We start from the raw sequence: 18,482 nt of genomic DNA on the forward strand, positions 1-18,482 counted from the left end.
CAAGCTGATCCCAGAAATATTCAACCTCACACATTCTATGTAGCAAACTCTAAACAACGTTATTATATATATTATAAAAATATCAATACAAAATCTACGAAAGTAAGGTTACACTTTTGTTATATGGTCTGAGTTTATTTTTTTTCAGACAATGTAAAGGAAACTGTCTTGGTATCTTTCAAGTTTACGGAACTAAATTTATTGCTTTTTTCCCTAAACCTACCTCTCCATTATTCTGTACATTCTTGCATTCTTCACATTTGTGTTTATAATTTGTAATCAATCCTATCATAACTGCTGTCTTCAGGAGGTTTTGATGATGTTGAACAACTACGTACGAGACTTCAAAGCTCTGATAGACTGGATCCAGCTTCAGGAGAAGTTGGAGAAAACAGATGCCCAGAACAGGTGATCCTCAGTTTGTCTTCCTCACTGCCTTTCTTTGTCTCTCACTTTCATTCACTCGCCATTTTGAATTGCTCCCTGAGGTGAAGCTGGAAGTGCTGGTGTCTGGTCCCTGGCTTTGAGTCACAAACAGAATAGATCAATAGCCTTGGCTTTAATTCAAAGGGATCCATGAGTTTATTGGCTTCTCTTTAACACAGTGACCACTGCAACCGTAAATTGACTAAGAAATGAAATTCCCAGTGCTGCCTCCCAATTTGTTCATTTAAAGCATACTGTTAATCAATGAGACAACCCGAAACTTTTACTTGCTCCATTTATTGCATAAATTGCTGCAAGTGAATCAGCCATTTAACTGATTTGCCAAAGTGTGTGCCAAGCCTTTGTGTGTTTGGCAACTAGGATTAGTAATTAGTGTTAGTTAAGTAATGTCTGCCGTTTTCACTTTGTTCAGGCCCACCTCTTTAGCCTGGGAGGTGCGTAAGATGTCTCCGGGACGTCATGTGATGCCAAGCCCCTCGGCAGACAGAATGGTTCCTTCTCCAGGTGCGCGCCGCACCCTAAACTTTGGGTAAGCTCTGTCTCTGCCATTATTTCTAGTCATGTCCCTTTTTTGTTAATTTTTTTTTTTTTATGTTATCATAATGTATTTGATTTGGTTTTAAAGACCAGTAGGAACTTTTATTTGATTAACGTTGTGTCATAAGCCATCCTGTTATTAACCAATCTATATTTGTAAAGATGCATTGTGCTTGTTTTTGAAGGGCTTAGAAAATGCAAACCATGTTATCGAGCAATACAGTCATTGATTGCTGATGGTGAAGCATTTGTTTAATGCAATTTGTTGAGTCTCTCACTCTTTGGCCATAGAATCAGTGGAAGGTGTAGATGAAAGTGTCAGTTAAAGACTGCTGAAGCATCGGTTCAATATGTGCACTGCTCTGTAATCGGATGCTGCAGGAAATGGATATTGATCATGACGGAGGCCCGTTGCCCAATACAGTTCCATTCTATATCTCTGAATGGAGAGTGCTGGGGGGTTTGGTAGACATTGCCTTCAGACCGCTAACATTTCTTAGACAGTCAGCGCAGTAGAAACTGCTCATATACGTGATTTAATAAAGCTGAAAATCCAACATGTTGACAGTAAAGGCTTCACTATATAGGTTCACATTTGCTAGTTCTCGTGTATGATTGTGTTTATGTGTGTGTGTCTTCAGTGGTCCTCCACCTACACTGGCTGCGGCCCGGCTCTCCCACACAGGCCCCAGCTGGGCAGACCGAGTGAAATGCACTCAGTCCGTCCCTAGCTCCAGTCAGACAACCACATCTCCGGTAGAAAAACCCGGTAAGAAATTTCGCTCAAACCCACCCCAGACGGTACTTAAAGAGAGCGTGGTTTCTTCTAACATAGAGAACACAGTAACATCATCTTCTCCTTGACTGATGGAGTGCCTCATGTGTTTTCCAGGTAAAAAAGATGCTGAGGGCTGGGAGACTGTCCAGCGAGGGCGCACTGCCAAGCCTCGCTCTGCTGCCATAGTAGCCAAGGTCAGTCCTGTCTTGGCTCATGTCACCCCAAAACAGGACAGCGCCAAGGGTAACCAGTCACATGTGCCACCACAGGAAGAGCAACAACTGCAACCTCAGTGTCCCCCGGACAAGGACTCGACCCAGATGGACATTGAGCAGCGAGTCCCTGCGGAGCCTGACCCCCTGGAGGAGGTTGAAAGTCCAGAGAATGGGCGCATGATGGAGGTACTGAGGTTCAGTACCTTGTGACATCTTTCTCCCAGAGCAGTCCCTGGGTATCAATTATTCACAAGGAGCAGAGTAACAGTAGACCATTTTATCAGCCACATTTGTTTTTGTTTTGGGCTCCATGGTATTCATAGACACTGTCCAGACAGGCATATCAGCTTTAAGGCGATTGATTGTACACTGACATTTCAGAGGCAGAACACCCATTTTCACTTTCGTGAAATAAATACTCTGTCTGTTCCTCAAGACACACTTGGTAAGAGTGTGTTCTAGCCATCAGTTAATTTTGAAATACAAATTAGTATTTCTAACTTGTCTGCTTATTTTGATCATAAATAGAAGTTTAGGGCATGTCAGTACCAGCTTCCCTGCATGATTTGTGTTTACAGCTGTGTGTTGACTGGTCTGATTTCTTTCTTTTGTTGTCACTGCTCTCATGAATTGCTTGAAATATGCATGTCTTTAATTGAGTTTGCGTGTGTTTATGTGTGACTGTCGGTGCAGCCCCCAGCAGAGAGTGTACAAGATTCGGGGCAGTGTGTCGACGCACCCTGTGAAGACGCGCCTCCCCCCATAGCAGCTCATACCCCTTCCCAAGCCCCCGAGCCCACCCCACCCTCAGCCACAGTCCCACCAGCAGACTTTAGATTAGCAGTCCCAGTCCCTTCTCTGGTCCGCTCCTCATCCCCAGATCCACCCCAGACGGATGGGCTCGATGCACTGTTGGTCTTGGGGGACAGTGGGGCTGAGGGGGGCGCGTCACAGGGCATGGCCACATCTGCTCCAGGACAGGCTGAGGCTCCCATGGCAGCGGTGAAACTGGAGAGTGTGCTGGACCCCACAGAGCTTTCTACTGTGAGTGCTGAGAGATGGAGGAGCAGAGGGAGGGGAGGGCGGGGGGCCAGGGATCCCCAAGGGTCCTTCACCGCCTAAACAAAGTCAATCTTAAGAAACCGCCAGACCAAATGTGCAGGCAAGACTGCATAGCTCTGTGTAGTGTTGTTCTAGCACCATTCATTGTGAAGAATAGCTGTGAGTAGATGGCTTTTATTCTCAAGCAAGTGCTCCCAGGGTGTTGCCCAAAAATAATCTCTCAATTTATTTTAGTTATTTTGGCTGCTTTGAATATTCTGTGCAAAAAAACAAAATGCTGCCGAAACCTGGACTGAGTTTCCAGTTTGTATTCAACCCAGCATCAAAATCTTTGGCGAATGTTCTCTGCCTACATCAGGTGTTGTCACCTTTGTTAAGCATCATGGAGTGAGTAAACACAGAGCTTCATACTCTTAATCAAGGATGTCCACACCTCTTAAGTGGGATACTGTCAGAATTTGACACGTGGTGAATTAAATCATGTGGAAATAAAACTTCAGCTCAAATCTGCAGTGAAGGCTCTTTGGCCTTTGTCGACAGCATACTTGTGTGCTTAAGAGTTAGACCCAGAACTTTTTAACCTTCCCATGCATTCCTCATGTAAAAGACACATAGTGTTGAGAAGGCTATTCCTTACTTACATCTGTAATTGATTTAGAATAGTTGCTGGCCTGGAGTAATCTGTGAGTCATTCCCTTATTATTGCCATGTTGTGAAAATGCATAAACACCCAAAATATTTAAAAAGCTGCAGTAAACAGCCAGTTTCATGAAGCAAAACCATCAGTTGCCTCCTTCTACCATCTCCTCATCCTCACAGTAAACGTGCCCTGCATGACTATTGAATGCTTCCTCACTTGTGATTCTTGTGATGATTGTGTGGTACAGACTGTGATTGGGTTGGTGTTCCCCTCAATCTTTGAATCATGCACCCAAGTTTGAATCAGACCAACTGCACAGAAAATAAAATGTATTATTACAGGTGCTACACACTGAATACATTTTGTCCCATCAGAAATGTTTATCACATTTCTGATTAAAATAAATAATAATAATTATTATTATTATTATTATCAGTGACCAGAAGAAGAAAACACCTGCAGTGTCTCTGGTGGTGCACAAATGCATTGTACTGAAAGGTGTTTGCCATATTTTATAAAAAAATATGCACATAGGAAGAAGAAAAATATTAGAAAAAAAACCTGTGACACATTCAGCAACAATAGAAATTACAATTTTCCATAAAGGCAGTATATCTCACAGGACTATTGTATTGGATTGCTTTATAATAACAGGGGTTTCCCTTTTTTTGATTACTCAGTGTATGTTGGTTTGAACAACATAATATTATGAAGTGTGAAACGTGTGTGTGAGGTGGAATCTGTGCCATGTGTTCAGCCCCAGTCCATGGCTGAGGTCCTGGCCAAGAAAGAGGAGCTTGCTGACCGACTGGAGAAGGCCAACGAGGAGGCGATCGCCAGTGCCATCGCTGAGGAAGAGCAGCTGACCAGAGAGATTCAGGCAGAGAACAACGACCTGGAGACTGACAACGAAAGTGACTTCTCTGTAAGATTCAGTTTTTTATACTTTATACTGTTTTTTTTTTAATTTAGGTGTTTTAGGTCTTCGCTGAATATTGACATATAAAACACAACTTCTTCTTACAGGCTAGCATTGGTAACGGAGGTTGTGGAGTCAATATGGATTGGAGTGACATGTTGGCGGATTATGACGGTATGAAGGTCAACAACTAAATTAACACTGAGCCTTCACTTTTTTTAAGGGAAAACATTACATTTTAGTCTGTTAATTTTCTTTGCTTATCTTTTCTGTAGCTCGGGAGCCGTGGCGTCAGAGCACCTCATGGGGGGATATGGTAGAAGAGGAACCTGCTCGGCCTCCTGGACACGGAATCCACATGCATGAGAAATTGTCCTCACCGTCACGTAAAAGGTACAAAAACATGCAGTAGCTGGTTGATCACATCTTCTCTTTTTCAGCTGCCTGCTTAGTTTATTTCTTCAGACACACTGACAGTCTACATAGTGACATTCTACAGCAGGGGTGTCAAACCTGTCCACAAAGGGCCGGTGTGGCTGCAGGTTTTTGTTCCAACCAATGAAGAGCACACAGTTTGACCAATCAACTGTCTGAAGACTGAGATCAGTTGATTAAATGAGTCAAGTCTGGTGTGCTGCTGCTTGGTTGGAACAAAAACCTGCAGCCACACCGGCCCTTTGTGGACAGGTTTGACACCCCTGTTCTACAGCTTCTCTTCTTGTACAGTGCCTCCCTGAACAGCAACACAATCTACTCATTTGCAATCGCCTCATCTTAATTTGACAAGGATTTAACCCAGCAGCCCTAGAGTCAAAGGCCCACTTACTACGCCTGACCTCTCTTTCTTTTTAGGTTACCACCCAGAATGTCTCAAAAGGCTGTAGTGCCTATCAGTGTCTGTGCCTGCCTTGCGCTTTGTTGATAAGGGCAGAGAAAGAGATGAATGATTTGTTACCATTTTTTTTGACAGAACCATTGCAGAGTCAAAGAAGAAACATGAGGAGAAACAGCTGAAGGCGCAGCAGCTGAGGGACAAACTCCGGGAGGAAAAGACGCTCAAACTGCAGAAGCTCTTGGAGAGGGTGAGTAAGCCATGCCGAGTTGACGGAAAGCACCCTAAAGAAACTCCATGCAAGCATAGGCCGGCCTGGCTCACAACGAGAGGTTCTGTCAGCACACTGCCTGATAGAATCACTAAATATTATAACCCCCTCCAGTCACATCCAGGCCAGCTGGCCGCAGACAGTCGTGAGAGAGACCCCCTGGCCAAAATCAACAGCCTTTCATGAAGTTTGTTTTTGTTCTCTAGGCCATAGTGAGATGAGCGAGTCCTAGAATAAATCAGGATTAACCACATAAATGCACGAAGTGGTGTATATTCGCATAAATCCCCATGGGGACACTATGGAGAGGGTAGCAACGGATAGATCAAGAATCCATTGTCTATGTTGTCCTGGAGAATGTACTGTACATTTTTTTTTAAACGCTCCCGCTTCTCGCTCCCCGCTTTCTGCAGGAGAAGGAGGTGAGGAAATGGAAGGAGGAGTTGTTGGAGCAACGACGGAGGATGATGGAGGAAAAGCTGTTACATGCGGAGTTTAAGCGAGAGCTGCAGCTCCAGGCAATTGTCAAGAAGGCACAAGAAGAAGAGGCCAAGGTATAGGAGGGGATGAGCTGGGGAATTTTCTGAATTAAAGGGGACATTTGCAGACATACTTTCATAGGTTGCAATATTTAGGTTACGAACAGCCAAACTGGCACCCCTAGTTCTCTGTGTGTATGTGCTTTCATGTTTATGTATATGCTAAATACCTCGTGGGTGTTTATATCCTTGTGCATAAGTATATTTTTCTGTACAGGTGAATGAAATTGCATTCATTAACACTCTTGAAGCCCAAAACAAGAGGCACGATGCCCTGGCCAAGTTGAATGAGTATGAACAACGCCTTAATGAGCTGCAGGAGGAGAGACAGAGGAGACAAGAGGAGAAGCAGGCCAGAGATGAAGCTGTGCAGGTGACACCAAAAAAAAAAAAACCCACTTGTCAAATCAAATTTTATTTTTCAAGAAGAAATTTTCATACTTCATCACATCCCCATTCTCTTCTTCTCCTTCTGCAGGAGCGTAAACGGGTCCTGGAAGCAGAACGGCAGGCAAGAGTGGAAGAGCTGCTGATGAGGAGGAAAGAGCAGGAGGCTCGTATTGAACAGCAAAGGCAGGAGAAAGAGAAAGCTAGAGAAGATGCAGCACGGGAAAGGGCCAGGTTTGTAGTTCCAAATCCCTTCAGTATGGGAGGATGTATATACACTGGCTGCACCAGCCCTCAAAGAGTCATTTAGATCAATGAAAAACTTGTTTAGATGCTCAGTGGTCCTAACACTGCTTTTGTGTGTTCTATCTGAAGAGACCGAGAGGAGCGTCTGGCTGCTCTCAGTGCTGCTCAACAGGAGGCCATGGAGGAGCTACAGAAGAAAATTCAGATGAAGGTAAGTTTATACCGTGCCACATTGTCTCTCTACCGGACACCATATAGGAATCCTCATTTCCCATATGACCCCTGGTTTCTGGTTTCTTCCATAGCATGATGAGAGCAGCCGTAGGCATATGGAGCAAATTGAGCAGAGGAAGGAGAAGGCTGCTGAGCTCAGCAGTGGTCGACATGCTAACACAGACTACGCCCCCAAACTGACACCATATGAGCGCAAGAAACAGTGCTCCCTGTGCGGTGTTGTGGTATGTACAGTTTTATCACATGGTTTTCAGGGCTTGGTGCCATTGATGTGTATACACTATGATGAATCCCAACAGTATGACTTTCATGGCCTCTTTTATCATAGAGAAATGCCCTGAAGCAGCAGGTCCCAGGTTCTACTCCTGGCTGACCAGGCCAATTACTTCTTGTCACTCCCCTTCTTTCTCTCTCCTCATGTTTCAACTGTCAAATAAAGGCTTAAAAAGCCCTAAATAATAACAATAAAAAAATCCTCATTACTTTCAAATGAGCCTGAATTGCTCTTCCACCCTTCATTTAATTACTGTGTTTTCCTGAAGTAATATATGTGTGTCTTTGGTACATATGTATGTCAGGAGAAGACAAAGACAGTTGCTGCCACAGAACAGCTCTGAGCAACTCCCCCGTGTTATTTGGCAGACAGTATGTACATAAAAATGGTGATAGGAAGGTGATTCAGAGGATTTTTGGAAGAGGGCACATTTAAATGAGGATTTAACTGCATTGATTAAACATGGACTCTTAAAACAGAGATTTATGACTGGGTGTGATTATGCTTTTTCAAGTGTCAAGGCAACAAATCGAACAAGCAGACACATTTATCTCTGATGGACCGGCTGCCACGGTAACAAGGGTGGGACACCTTGAGTTTTCAAACCAGCATCAGATAAAGAGAGGGTTCGGGGGGTGAAAGAGGAAATCTTGTTAAAACGCTAGATGACCTTGGCCAGCATCTGACACCAGAGATCATGGATGGGTCAGCAGAAAGCACTTTATTTAATGACATTAAACACAAACCATTCTAAATGGGCTTGTTTCCAGAGATGGGAGAGCAACTCTGACACTGTTGTGACCATTTCTCAGACCTGCATTATATTTATTTATCTGTGATGTCCACTGTATTGTTGGATGAGCATATTTAAAACATTCTGTAAAGCATTTTTAGAACTTTTTGTTTCAAACATTTAACTTGTCTGTGAGTATTAAATCCCAGAAGATAATTATTGTGCTGAGTGGACTCTGCTGTGCTGTACGCACAGTTATTATAAACAAAAAACAATACAATGAAATACAACCATAAAATCGTATCTGTATAGCTTGTCACACATAATTTGGCATATTTGGTTTAAACATAGGTTTAAATCAAATATGCCAAATTTGGTTTGGTTTTGAAGAGGCAGGCCATGTCACACTGAAAAGCCCACGTTGCATATCATTTCCCCAGCGTCCCATGGGGCTCTGTTGACCCTTTCCTGCCTCCGTCTCCTTTGTGTCCTCAGCAGTGACCTCTGACCACTGTGTTTGTGTTTGCAGATCACCTCGGAGGTGCACCTGTTCAGCCACACCAAGGGCAAAAGGCACCAACAGGCCGTGCGAGACAGTAGCAGCATCCAGGGACGGGAGCTCTCTGATGAGGAAGTGGTGCGTATCACCCACACCCTGCCAGGAACAAACACCCACTCAACCCGTCAAAGAATACTGCTCTACTGGTGCTCGAGTCATGTAAAAAGACAAAGAGACACAGCGGTTTCCTTTTATGACGTGGTCATTATTATTGTTTATGCACCCCCTTATATACTACCACGGCTCTGTTGCTGGCTTTGTGAGATTACAAATGGGCCTTGAAATGTACACAGTTAGGGTTCAGTGCTTCAGCGGAGGGGTGACATCACCCCCTTGTCTCCAGGCTGTTTTTGTCATGGAGCGCTTTCCATGGGAAGGCAGCTCGTTAATGCAAGGTAACCTCTCAGGCTGCAATATGAGATTGGCTTTTCAGCGGCGCTCATTGTGAGGCTGACAACTGTTGGTGCTATACGCAGCACCTTTGGCCCCGGCAGCTCCTTCATTCAAAGCTTTTTTCAGTGGGAAATAATTGATACCCCCTCTTTCCTTTCCTCTAAATCATTTCCTTTCCAACTGCTGGCCATTTTTTTCTGTTTGACAGTATGATAAACAAGGCAGTGGAGAGAAGTACTTCACCAATGTAGCACTATAAACAGTTCATATATGAGAATTACTTCATATACATTTGCAGTATGTCTCCTTCTGTATGATACAGCTTTACCATAAACCATAATACTGAGATTTCACTGTTTTCCCACATTGAATCTCACTGTAAATACTAATCATTTAAAGTTTAAGCCCTTTCTGAACTCCGATTTATTTAATGTCATAGTTGACCGTTTGTATTAAGTCTGTTATTGTTGGACTGGGCTATTAGTCATTGTAGTATCTCTAATAGATAATATTTAGATGTCCAGAAAGACTTTGTCCTATTTTATGTGAAAGCTAATCAAGTTTTCCAATAGGTTTATGTCTGGAGACTTTGTTTAGATAGACTTATGTGCCCCCTTGTTATTTATATCAAAGTTCATTTCGGTTCTCACCATTTCATTCATGCTACTGCCAACTACTTTACAGACTGCAGCTCCATAACTCTTTGTGCAATGAAAGATTTTTAATTAAAATGAAGATGGTTGGCTCAACTGTGCAGAGGTCACTCCATAGTTTCTCTGTGGAAGCGGGCGGCAAATGCCCCGTGCCTTCGTATTTAGTCATTTTCTCTCATTCTGGAAGACTTCTGAATTAAATTGAAAATACAGTGATTATCAACAGGGCAGGATCACCGTGTGGGAAGAACACATTGGATTGCGGTCCCCTCTTTTTACTCACCGTCTGTTCTGGTTTAATATGAAGCCAGTAATATCCAAGACACATGACTTCTGACATCAGGACTTTATTTCTTGATTACCTTTAGACATGACAGCTTATAAGAAGTGGTGGTTTCTCTTACAGAAGGCTGTCCCTCTGTTTTGCTTATCTGTAGTGTTTGGCAAGCACAGCCAGCAGAGGGATCACCAAGCTGCAGAGGGTATCAGAGCTGACCTCCCAAATGCACTGAATAGTCCTAAAGGTCTTGTCGTTGAAGCTCTGCTGATGACAAATTGAGAACCTTGATGAAATATCCAGACTGCCAGCTGGATATGAGGCGAGCCTCTCCCTCCCCATGCTGTTTAGAGACCTGACTGTCATCTAGTTATAGCAACAAAGCTGCTGTTAAGAGAGATCCAATGAATAGTTTTCAGTTCGTCTTTGTGCAATTTTTTTTTTCCTCTCCTTAAATGTCACTGATAGGCTGCGGTTTAATACAAAAATGTCATGTAAACCACTGTAATGATGGTAACTCAATCCAGTATTGTAGTATCCTATCTTACCTAGTAGCCAACATGAAATGCAGGCATTTGTTTCACACCAAAAGGAAAGCCTACCTCTCAGGCTTTTGTATGTGACACAAGAGGCAGTGGATGAACATATCCCATAGAATCTGTATTTGTGAAGGCTGCCTTTTAGATCTGTGATAGGTCTGTTTGTGTCAGGAAAAGGGAGAGATGTTTAGAGTGGTATCACATTACCCCCACCAGAGGCAGTCCGATGTATTGTGCGGTAGCACTGCCCTTAGGCCAGCATCTTTGCCGCTTTGTTACAATGGTTCAGTCCGTTATCAAGTCTGATTGTCTCAAATGCTCAAAGTCTACACAGCTTCCATTCAGACTGGCCTCCTAGCAACAGGAAATGAGATGTAATCATTATATATTTATTTGCCAAAGGGATCATATTTAGTGTGTCAGCATTATACTCTATTTGACAGCTTAATATTCCAGGTACCTTTTATGTTACCGGTGTGATTTTTTTTTTGCAAAGATGTTTTTGGATGTGTTACTGAAACAATTCCATTAAGTGAGTGGCTACTGCACAGGATACCCTCTCAGAGAGATTACTGAACAGCTGCCTCCCAAGCGAGGGACAGGGACAGGGAGAAGAGGGCAGAAGTGTGTGCATACAAATACAGACACACATCCTTCTTAGGAAACCTAATACCGTCACATGTAGTGCCCTTTTCACTTCCAAAGTTATTATCATCTCCTTTCTCTTATTATACTATTGTTACATTTAGGGTTTTTTTTTTAAAAAAAGGCTAAAATCATCTCACCAACATATTTATAAAAAAAAAAAACAAAAAAAAACATAGCTTCAAATCCTACATATTTCCCTATAATATAGAAATCCACTACTAAGTGTGCAACAAACAATGAAAAACTGGCATCATTATTAAACAACCTTAGAACGCACTTTGATTTGAACTTTTCCAGATCGTGACCTCTTCCCAATGGAATTCCACCCACTTTTAACCATAGAACAAAGCACAAACAAAACACAAAATCTTATCATGAGACATGAGACATAACCAAAACAGTTTGAACTTGAACCCATTGCTCATAGTAAGAAGCTGATTTAGGCAATAGATTTTCAGGGCCGTTAATTAAAAAAAACATATAGGTTCAGGTGCACTAGTTCATTTTGCATACTTTAGCCCACCTAAGGACACCTGTTTTCCCCAACAACCCTAAGTGAAAACACCTATTCAGGCAGCAGGTGCACTGACAACACCAGTGACCAAACGGTATGGCATCCCACACACAGGTTTAGCTCGACTGCTGAATGGAAACCCTTTATCTGTGAGGCCATCCTATTCTCTGGGGGTGCTGAATGACAGCATAATTGGGTAATTGCTTTCTTGCACATGCATCATGTTGTTCAAATTGGGTTACGTTCCCCTGTCTCCTGGTGGAAATATCAGAATCATCTGACAGGGCCAGACAGGAAGCAACACCTCCAAGCCCTTTGGCATGTCCATGGGCGGGTGGCTTCAAAAGATTGTAGCGTATTGGAGGTAATTACAGGATACTGTGGTGTTATTGAGAGGTGTAGGGCTACATGTCACATAATACATTCAGTGCCAAACTTTGAAGTGGACAACCTCAATAACAAGGGTAATATTTGCTGTAGTATTTTTGTGATTTTGACAGATGTTGCTAAATTATAGTTTCACAATTTATCCTGTATTGAAAAACTTTCTCACACTGTTGGGGAAACAAAATGGTTCTTCATTATTTACATAAAACAACATACACAGTTGTTATTTCAGTAGGATGCAATAACTAATATTCCTGAAATCTGCCACCAGTGTCTTTTAATGTGCTGTTATTGTCTACTCTAGGAACATCTTTCCTTGAAAAAATACATTGTGGATATAGTCACGGACAGCTCTGTTTCTTCTGAGAGCATGAAGGATGGGGAAGAAAGGCAGAAGGCACGGAAGAAGGCAAAGAAGCTCCGCGCCAGGATGAACTCCAGGTAACACATCCATTTTCTCTCTCTTTCTCTCTTATCGGCCTGTGTCTCTCCGACTTTCCCTCTCCATCCACTGTGCAACTCAGAGGACGAAACTGTGCCAGGACTTTTTTTTTTTTTTTATGAGTGACAAGGAGATGGGAAGCAGATGTTATGCGCATCCTGGCTGTCCACAAGATAACACTGATGAGCCTAATTTATGACCACTTTCTGTGATTGGGGAGCAAAACTGCAAATCGATGTGTAGGGCTCCAGCTTTCACCTGTAAAGAGCTTTCCTCCAAATTGCTGCCATGGCACTGCCAAACCTGAAGCTTTCCTCGGAGTACAGGATGTATGTTAAAGTATGTATGAGCCATGCCTATTTTTCTTCTTCTGAGTTATTGATTTTTAAATGAAGTATCAAAGAAAATCAATAGTAATCAACAAATAGGAGGTAGAGCTGCTGTGTGTCAGAACCTGGACCTGAGCTCAATCAATTTTACTGGCTGTCACAACAGGGAAGGAGGGAGGGGAGACAGTATGTTGACAGTACTCACTGTAAGATGTTATTGATGCAGATTATTGGGAAGATATCACCTCAAACATGATCTTCATCTGAGATGTACACTAGACAGAAAGGAACCTTTCATATTAAAAATAATTAATGTCTCATAAAGCAAGATATGACTTTTACCGAACTCAATTAGGGATGGAAGAGTCACTAACATTAACATAAACATTAACATGTCTCAGCCTGTAAATAATGAAAGCATATTTTGTAGAAGAGGCAAGCAAGCTATGAAGAGCAAAAACCCTAAACAAACGTCCAGAAGTGATAAATCATATTGCTAAATCCTGTAACATTAATACTGCTTTTTCAGGGTTTTTTTTTTGGGGGGGGGGCTTGCAAATTTTGTGCTGGCAGTACCTCTCTGAAAACTGAAAGTGAATTTAAAAACGCATTGGTATTGGTCAGAAACCATATGAAAACAACACTGCTCGTTTTGTTTTTTTGTTTTTTTTTTAACAGATTTTGTTGTCAGTTCTTGCACTAGAGCATGAACATGGAACCAACTAAACACATTACTGACACACACGAAAGCAGGAACTTAAAGCCTAAAAATATACACACAGTAAAACCAACTGGATGATGCAGCTGTGGCTCAAGAAGTCGAGCAAACTGTGCAGGGCTGTTAGTTCAGCAAGTGGTGTCCTACCTATAATTGAAAAGTTCAAGTTAAGTCCAGCCCATTTACCTTTTGTGATTTGATAGGTGTCCTGATAAACATGGTCTTAAAAGTTGAACATAAGTACTCCATGTAATACAGCTGTGATGTCATTTTTAATTCTCAAAATATTTAGTAACTCTTTCCATGGCACACAGGACAATATACTACTGTATACTGTATACTGTACTGTGGATCAGTGTATTCATCAGCACTAGGAACAGTGTTTCTTCTTCCTAGTAGGTACTAGTCCATTTGATTTGAAAGATTTATAAAAAGATTTAAATGAGGACCTCTGTATTTTCTGAATTTAAAGATGTTTGTATGGTGTTTAATCTTCAGGATCTTGGTTGGGATGATAATAATGAAACAACCTGACAACACTGACTTAGTGAAAAAAATTCCTCATTATTATCTTTACATTATTTCTATATATCATTTACAAAAATGCTAAATCCTGGTCACCTACAATCAGTTTTATTATTTTTGTTGTTTTGTGATATTCATTGTGCAGAACAGTTAAAAAAAAAAAACAGTAAAAGGAACACATTTAGTGAGCAGCCCTGACTCACTGGAACACCTTTCAGACTTTTGTACCACTTTTAAGTGAGTCTCTCTCACCAGTTGAAATCTGGCTATGGTGGAGAACAGTGCTTCCTTTGTTATCAGTGTCGTTCCGTGAGAGCAGGCAGACTTAATGATCCTAATAGAGCCTCCAACCTATTATCGTGATTGACCTGCGGATATGACTATGAGTGCTATTTCTTAAAAGAGAATTCTTATTAGGCTGTCCGGGAGAAAGTATTTATTCAAAAGAGGAATAAGGGGTAGCTACAGGCTGAAACACCTATCACAGTGCCTTTATTCTCAGTGCTGCTGTTTTTGGCTTTGTGAGGCTCAGCGGTGCTGAGAAAGTGACAAGACGATCTGTCTCTGTTCACCGTCACTCCTGGAGCAGCCCTGCTGCGACTAGCACTCAAAGGCAGCAGGCTTTCAGAGGTCATAAATAACCCAGAGCCCCAGTAAACACATAAAGGTGACCCGTTTCACCACCAGGTGGAAATGAACCGTTTTATTGGAACACTGTATGGTGTCCGTAAAACGTGAGTGGTTCTCACTAGACTTTTCACCAGGCCAACTTACAGCTCTGGTCTGTCATAAAGCAGTGCACACACATTTTAGGCCACATGTTTTTCTTTTTTTTTGTGACTTGGCTAACCTTCTTTAATGATATGTGTTTTGGGAAAGGAGAATATTCTTTTAAAAGTTAATGTAAGTAGCCTGTCAGTTAATGTTAGGATGGATTCTGAACTTGAAAACCAAAGTCTCCACTTATGCTCTCCTGCTAGCTGCTTGCTTGTAGCCTGTAGCTTGCGGTTCACTCAGCAGGGAACAGAGTGGCCAGTGTGTTGTTGTGTATGTATGTGGACCTCAGATAGCAGTGTGTATACAAAGACACTCCTGTGTGGAGTATACATCACAGTATGTGAGCACAGCACTCTAACTCATATTACCCAGTCTGCTGTCTTTATGTTAAGGAGAAAAGTCCTGCTTGTAAATGAACATACATTCATAACTCTTTAACAGACATCCCAGTTTTTGTGCACAAGCCTGACAATAACATACCCAAAATAAAAAATTTTACTGATCTTCAAGCCTTTTGATTACAGTTGTAACTTGGACAAACATAGTAGAAAAGATACTTTTTGTTATGCTTTTTTTTTTTATTTAAAAATGGGAATATAAGGCTCGTAGTAGTACCTTTTATGTGGAAAACATTTTGGAACTGTAGCCACAAGTCTGAACAAACTCTGTGTCAGCAGCTGTTGCAGTGATACAGGGATCCTAAAATGCTTTGCACAGATAGAATCAGGAGCTTTCAAACAATGTATAATTTGTCATGGTTGTCTAAGGACCGAAACTGTACAGACCAGAACACACCGAAAGTAGTGCTACCAAGGCCAAAGTGTCCCACGGGTGGGATGGTGTATTTTAAAAAGTTAACAATGCACATACAAGCCAAATGGATTGAAGTATTAGCATAAATTTAGTTGTCTGTAGATTCTACGCCTCTTCATTGCCACTGAAATGATGCTTGACTTCCCCTTCTAGGTCTGTGTTGTGAACATTGTAGTCATGGTTTGACTGTGTTTTTACAGAATTGGAGCAAAGTGTGTGTCTGTTGAAGAAATAAGTGCATAAAGAATTGCCATCTGTCATGTTATAAACTGCTTATAGGCCTACACTGTAGATTTGTGCTTTCTCCCTTATTGCTGATCACTGTTATTTATTGCCCGAGGTCCATTTCACACGGGCTGCTTCTGACAATAATGAATTGCTCAGCAATTGCTCCCATTTTTAACCTGGTTAGGTATAAACCTGTCAGAGATTAATATTGTAATATCATGAATGGCAAACAGGGTGTGAACAGTTCAGGCCCTCTGCAAGCAAGTCTGTGCTGCTTATTTATTCTTCTCATTGGATACAGAAAATGATTATATTTAGAATTAATACTGAAGAGGGGCATAAATGCATACTGTGATTGTTGCTTGGTCTATTGACATTTACATTTGATGCCGTAAGAGTTTTTTTCCCAGATAGCAATATGGCTGATCTTTTTGATTCCTTGATAAGATTTTACCTTCGTATTAATTTGTATATGATAAGACAAGGCTGTATTTTTTTAAAATATATTGTATAAAACATATATTTTATAACAGCTACATCAAGACAGATAGTAAGTAAACAGATAAAACCATGGAGCAACAAATTAGTGATAACATTACTATCTTTCTGAATGTTAGGGTGAGCAGTTGGAAGGTTTTTGGTATCTCATTGTCCTGGTCTGGCTGTGAGTTGAGTTATCAGTTGCTGTTAGATGACTGCCCTTGCATGCAAGAGATTGTGAACTGAAGATCAGGCTTTGGTTGGTCCAGGCCCGGTCTGCCCGGACAAATTTTCCCGTCATCTTCCAGGAAGTGTTTGATTCTATCAGTGTAGAGATGGGTAACTGGAAGACTCTCTGTCTTACTCTGATCGATAGTTACTTATCATGTCTGGGAATGCCTGATTGACAGCTAGACGGACAGAATCCCCCCCACAATTTCACACATGCATGCGCATGCACGCACACACACAGTTTGGATTTCACAGTCTGACTCTTGGACTAATGCCACATAGATGCCAGTCCCCTAATGACCATGACCTTTCTGGAGGTCACACATTCAAAACACTGGTTGTGGTGCTTGAAATCTCCATTAACTGTTTATTTGACAATGAGTGAAGTGAAAAAAACTTGAGCCTCCGTGATTAAATAAGACTCAAAGGCAGGAGGATTTAAAGGTTGAATTAGGTCTCGGTGATATGAGTCAATGGCGGCAAAACATTCGTCCCTACAGAGCCAGTGTCTGATTATTTTAAGCCAAGTTACTTGGTGAATGGCTGACAGGCCAAATAAACAGACTCAGCTTGAATTTTTTCTTCCTCAGACTTTCATCCCTTGTGTTCTTTACTGACAGGCCAAACACTTTTTTTTCTGGGATTCAAAGACTTTTTCCTACCTCTCCCTCTGCAGGGCAAAGGAATATGAGACGTCAATGGAGGCAAAGACACAGGTCCCTGACTCCCCATACAAGGCCAAGTAAGTGTTTTCCTTCTCAGAAGTTTTTCTTTATTTTTAATGTTTTACTCTAATGATTTAAAAAGCTGTGGGCAGCTGTAGGGCAGCAACTAACAAATACACAGTTGATTTAACTTCTGCCTGTTTTCTCGATTAATCGCTTAATCATTAAATGATTTAACTGCTGTTAACATAACAAAATCAGTAAAAATGCCAATTTCACAATTTCCAAAATGCAAGATGATGTACACAGTTTTAGGCCTGCAGTTAATATATTCAGTTATTACGATTAATTGATTCATGCCAGAATTTTGTCCCCAAGGTGACATTTTTACATTGTTTTGTGTGACCAACAGTCCAGAACCCAAAGATATTTGATTTATTATCGTAGAAAAATGTCAAATGTTCACATTTAGAGGCATAAACCATTGACTTTTCAATTTGCTTTAAAAGGACTTCAACTATAAATTGATCATCAAAATCACTATGTATTTTGTTGATCCACTAATCAAATACAGTTCAACTCTGTTCTGTTTGTCAGGCCTAGAGTCCAAAACTCAAAGATACTAAGTTTACTATCACAGAGAACAAAATAAAAAACAAAATAATTAAATTTTCTGTCAAACAACCAGTTGACTAATAGTTTCAGCTCTACTGTGGTGGATAAAAGTAGCCTGAGGCAACATGGAAACATAGATTGTCAACCGGTATTTGTAAACAGATATACAATAACAATTTACTCCTGTATGTTTAGGTTGCAGCGCCTGGTGAAGGACCTGTTAAAGCAGCTGCAGGGCCAAGACAGCGGCCAGTGGGCCAACAACAAAGTGTCTGGCCTGGACAGAACTCTGGGAGAGATCTCTCGCATCTTAGAGAAACAGGTAAAACAAAAAAATAGATCTCATAGACCGAGGAGAAAATGTGACAGAGTTATATTTACCTTTTTGTTTTTATACACCTATACCTTTACTTTTCTTTAATGGACACGTCTAATACAATGGCTCAAATTTTCCTGTTACCACCTTAGATCCTTTTGCATAATCTGCTAGTTTTAGTGTCCTGCTTTGTTGCTTTGCTGTCGACTAAGCAGTGCGCAGGTCGTGCCAGCACTCTGGCATGTCTCTTCAGTGATGA

At 41.5% G+C, this 18,482-nt stretch overlaps 1 protein-coding gene across 3 annotated transcripts in view; it reads left to right on the forward strand.

Moving 5' to 3' along the window:
• Positions 1-18,482, forward strand: part of scaper (S-phase cyclin A-associated protein in the ER) — a 58,109-nt gene that overhangs the window by 8,122 nt on the left and 31,505 nt on the right. For 2 of the 3 annotated variants that reach the window (XM_041039027.1, XM_041039028.1), the window contains exons 5-22: positions 308-408; positions 860-976; positions 1,626-1,753; positions 1,877-2,163; positions 2,671-3,021; positions 4,437-4,604; positions 4,706-4,772; positions 4,874-4,991; positions 5,569-5,680; positions 6,115-6,255; positions 6,458-6,613; positions 6,719-6,861; positions 7,003-7,084; positions 7,179-7,331; positions 8,644-8,751; positions 12,389-12,525; positions 17,304-17,369; positions 18,103-18,229. In XM_041039027.1, coding sequence (XP_040894961.1) covers positions 308-408; positions 860-976; positions 1,626-1,753; positions 1,877-2,163; positions 2,671-3,021; positions 4,437-4,604; positions 4,706-4,772; positions 4,874-4,991; positions 5,569-5,680; positions 6,115-6,255; positions 6,458-6,613; positions 6,719-6,861; positions 7,003-7,084; positions 7,179-7,331; positions 8,644-8,751; positions 12,389-12,525; positions 17,304-17,369; positions 18,103-18,229 — 2,562 coding nt within the window. The remainder of the gene's footprint in view (positions 1-307; positions 409-859; positions 977-1,625; positions 1,754-1,876; positions 2,164-2,670; positions 3,022-4,436; positions 4,605-4,705; positions 4,773-4,873; positions 4,992-5,568; positions 5,681-6,114; positions 6,256-6,457; positions 6,614-6,718; positions 6,862-7,002; positions 7,085-7,178; positions 7,332-8,643; positions 8,752-12,388; positions 12,526-17,303; positions 17,370-18,102; positions 18,230-18,482) is intronic. The other variant, XM_041039029.1, reaches the window with a different exon arrangement.

This window comes from Toxotes jaculatrix, chromosome 5 (genome assembly GCF_017976425.1).
Source record: "Toxotes jaculatrix isolate fToxJac2 chromosome 5, fToxJac2.pri, whole genome shotgun sequence".
Taxonomy (NCBI): domain Eukaryota; kingdom Metazoa; phylum Chordata; class Actinopteri; family Toxotidae; genus Toxotes; species Toxotes jaculatrix.